Source organism: Urtica dioica, unplaced genomic scaffold (genome assembly GCF_054948205.1).
Source record: "Urtica dioica subsp. dioica isolate 48M unplaced genomic scaffold, U.dioica_male_clone48M_v1_H2 Urtica_dioica_male_H2_contig_59, whole genome shotgun sequence".
In the NCBI taxonomy this organism is placed as follows: domain Eukaryota; kingdom Viridiplantae; phylum Streptophyta; class Magnoliopsida; order Rosales; family Urticaceae; genus Urtica; species Urtica dioica.
This window is the reverse complement of record NW_028297249.1, coordinates 17,333-20,000: the sequence shown is the minus strand read 5'-3', so window position 1 is coordinate 20,000 and position 2,668 is coordinate 17,333. Positions and strand designations below refer to the sequence as shown.

Here is a 2,668-nt window from a genome sequence, read left to right as displayed (position 1 = left end):
AGATCAAGGAGAAAGTGGATGAGCTGGCAAAGGAGGTAAGTGAAGGGAAGAAGGAAGCTCATGTGCCGTTGGGTACCTTGGATCTCAAGCCATTTAGAAAACAGACCAGAAAGTATTACAGATACGTTGGCTCTCTCACCACCCCACCTTGCAATGAGACAGTCATTTGGAACATCCTAGGAAAGGTAATTTTAATCCATTCCATTCCCTTGCTATTTTGGTGGTCGTTTTTTTTTTTCCCCCGGTAATTTATGTCAATTATTTTAGGGAAATTAACATTTGAAATTAAAGATAAGCTAAAATTTATTTAAAATTGACGATATAGCTAAAGTTTAAATTATTTTATTATTGAGAGATGATTATCAATATCTTTATACTTGGTCAAATTTTTAGCTATTTTTCTATTTTTTTAAAAAAAAATTACAACTTTAGTTATTTTACTAAAAATTTAAAATCTTGACTATTTTAGTAATCAATTAATTAATTTTGAATAGCTATTTTTTATATTTTTTTGTGAGATAGTTTTTAAATGAAATTTTGAGATTCCGATTGTATTTTGGGGGTTGGTTAATTTGGACTACTCAAATCGAGATTAATATATTTTACCGTAATTAATTGCGGTTAACCACATACTTCAATATATTGTATTGCTTGTTGCGTAATCATATTCGATTATAATTTAAAGAAGTTATTAGTGTTTGGAATGATGTATTTTATTTTTTTCATAGGAATTGATATAAATTCATATAATTTAAAAAATGTATCCATCCATATTTCTTCTTATTCTTATTATCATAATTTTCCATTTATTTCGAGAATATCTTGTTTTTTTTAACATCTTTGTTCAAATTATATTTTTTTTATGATTTAATTTAACTTTCCTTAGTTTACAATATCAAATAAAAATACATATAGAACCATCATAAATTTTAGAAAAATGAGATATTTATGGAATCTTTGAAAAACACAAGTATTCAGATAATCATCTTCTCACGGAAATTTCACTATTGCTTTCAAAACCAGCATTTTTTTTTAAAACTTAACTGAATCCCAATGTATTGAGTTAAGGATATTAAAAACAAACAAACAAACAAATCCGGGGTATAGGAATTGCCCAAAAAATGTCTAGTTGTGAAGCTATACACGTTTTGCCCTCATTGTGATTACAAGTGTTTAGAGACAAGTGTGTCCATATATATCCATATTATATTTCAAAATCTAAAGCTCATTTGACACACATCATCAATATAATATGTGCAGGTTAGGAGTATCTCCGAGGAGCAAGTAAGAGCCATAAAAGCTCCATTATTGTCATCTTGCAAGACCAACGCAAGGCCATGCCAACCCCTCAATGGTCGGAACATCATGGTCTACGATGAACGCGTCAGATTCAACACCGATGATGACGACTATTAAACTATTTTTAATTTTACGTATCTTGTCTTCCTAAAATGTAAGATCGTGGACGTGAGACGTAGCGTCGAGAGTTAAAATGAAAAAAAAAATTGAGGGAAATTGAGGGGTGTTCTTAATTTGAAAATTTGGTGTAAGTAAGCTTTGAGAGAAAGAAAATAGCTATATGTTAAATAGTATTAATAAAACTCACCTTGTTTCATCCATTCCCTTTTGCATATGTTAAAACAAGTAATTAAAAAATTTAGGTCGGATTATATCTAATCATAACTATTTCTAACATTAAATTTAAGAGCAAGAGGCACGCTATTCCCGCAATGAGATAGTGAAAAACGACTACTCCAACGATAAAATACAGCTAAAATACGAATAAGCAAAAGAATATAGAAAATATAGAAATAAAATCGAAAGTTGGCCACAATATGACAACGATCAACCATAGTTAAAGGGCTAATTATTATTATTTTTTTAAATTAACCCTCCCAAAACTACATCTTCGCTCTGTTTCTGTCTCTTCGTTCGCACTAAATCCACCGGTTTGTCTAGAAGCGAAGAAGGTAGATGGGACTTCTTTTTATCAACCCTAGAGTTTTTCCTTAAATTAAGTAATAAGTTGTTCATATTATTGTTTTGTTTGCTTATGGGGTTCAATATTTAATGGTCTTTTATTCATTTGTTTATTGAAATAAGAAAATGCTAAAGAACAAATCTCACCTAATTGGATTTCTAGTATAAAAATATGACTTGACAATGACTTGTCTATGCTTTTCCTTCCATAAAATAAATTTTGTGCAAATTATAATTCTGTGGGAAATATCAATTCTGGAAATCACAATAATGGGAATGGAATTTGTAATTTATTGTCTGAACAGCCTAGCATGTACACATATCTATATATTGATTGTATTGGAAACGAAATGTAATAAGAAAAAGCTGTAAAACACTATTAATTGTATACTGGTAAAATGGTCCTTTTCTTTGACAAATTGTTCAATAAAATGACAATATAACCAATGGACAAACTACACGTAAACCATCATCGTTCTGCGTCCCAATACAGTAAATCTATTGTTCGTTATCGTTCATAATTATATAAATAGTAAGCTTGAAATAATCTCACATATATCTATATGTTCTATTTGAATTTTGTGCTTCACTACCATTTGTCTCAGATAATTATTAATTGTTAAACCCGTTATGAACTCAAGTTCCTTTAATTGTCTTTAATATTGGAAATGCTTTTATGGATTTTCAA

General features: G+C 29.4%; 1 protein-coding gene across 1 annotated transcript in view; it reads left to right on the top strand.

Moving 5' to 3' along the window:
* The window catches only part of LOC149376172 (alpha carbonic anhydrase 1, chloroplastic-like), a 3,711-nt gene extending 2,076 nt beyond the window's left edge, over nucleotides 1-1,635 (top strand). Inside the window, exons 5-6 of the mRNA XM_089606612.1 lie at nucleotides 3-185; nucleotides 1,261-1,635. Coding sequence (XP_089462738.1) covers nucleotides 3-185; nucleotides 1,261-1,416 — 339 coding nt within the window. The 3' untranslated portion in view covers nucleotides 1,417-1,635. The remainder of the gene's footprint in view (nucleotides 1-2; nucleotides 186-1,260) is intronic.
* The last annotated feature ends 1,033 nt before the right edge of the window (nucleotides 1,636-2,668 follow it).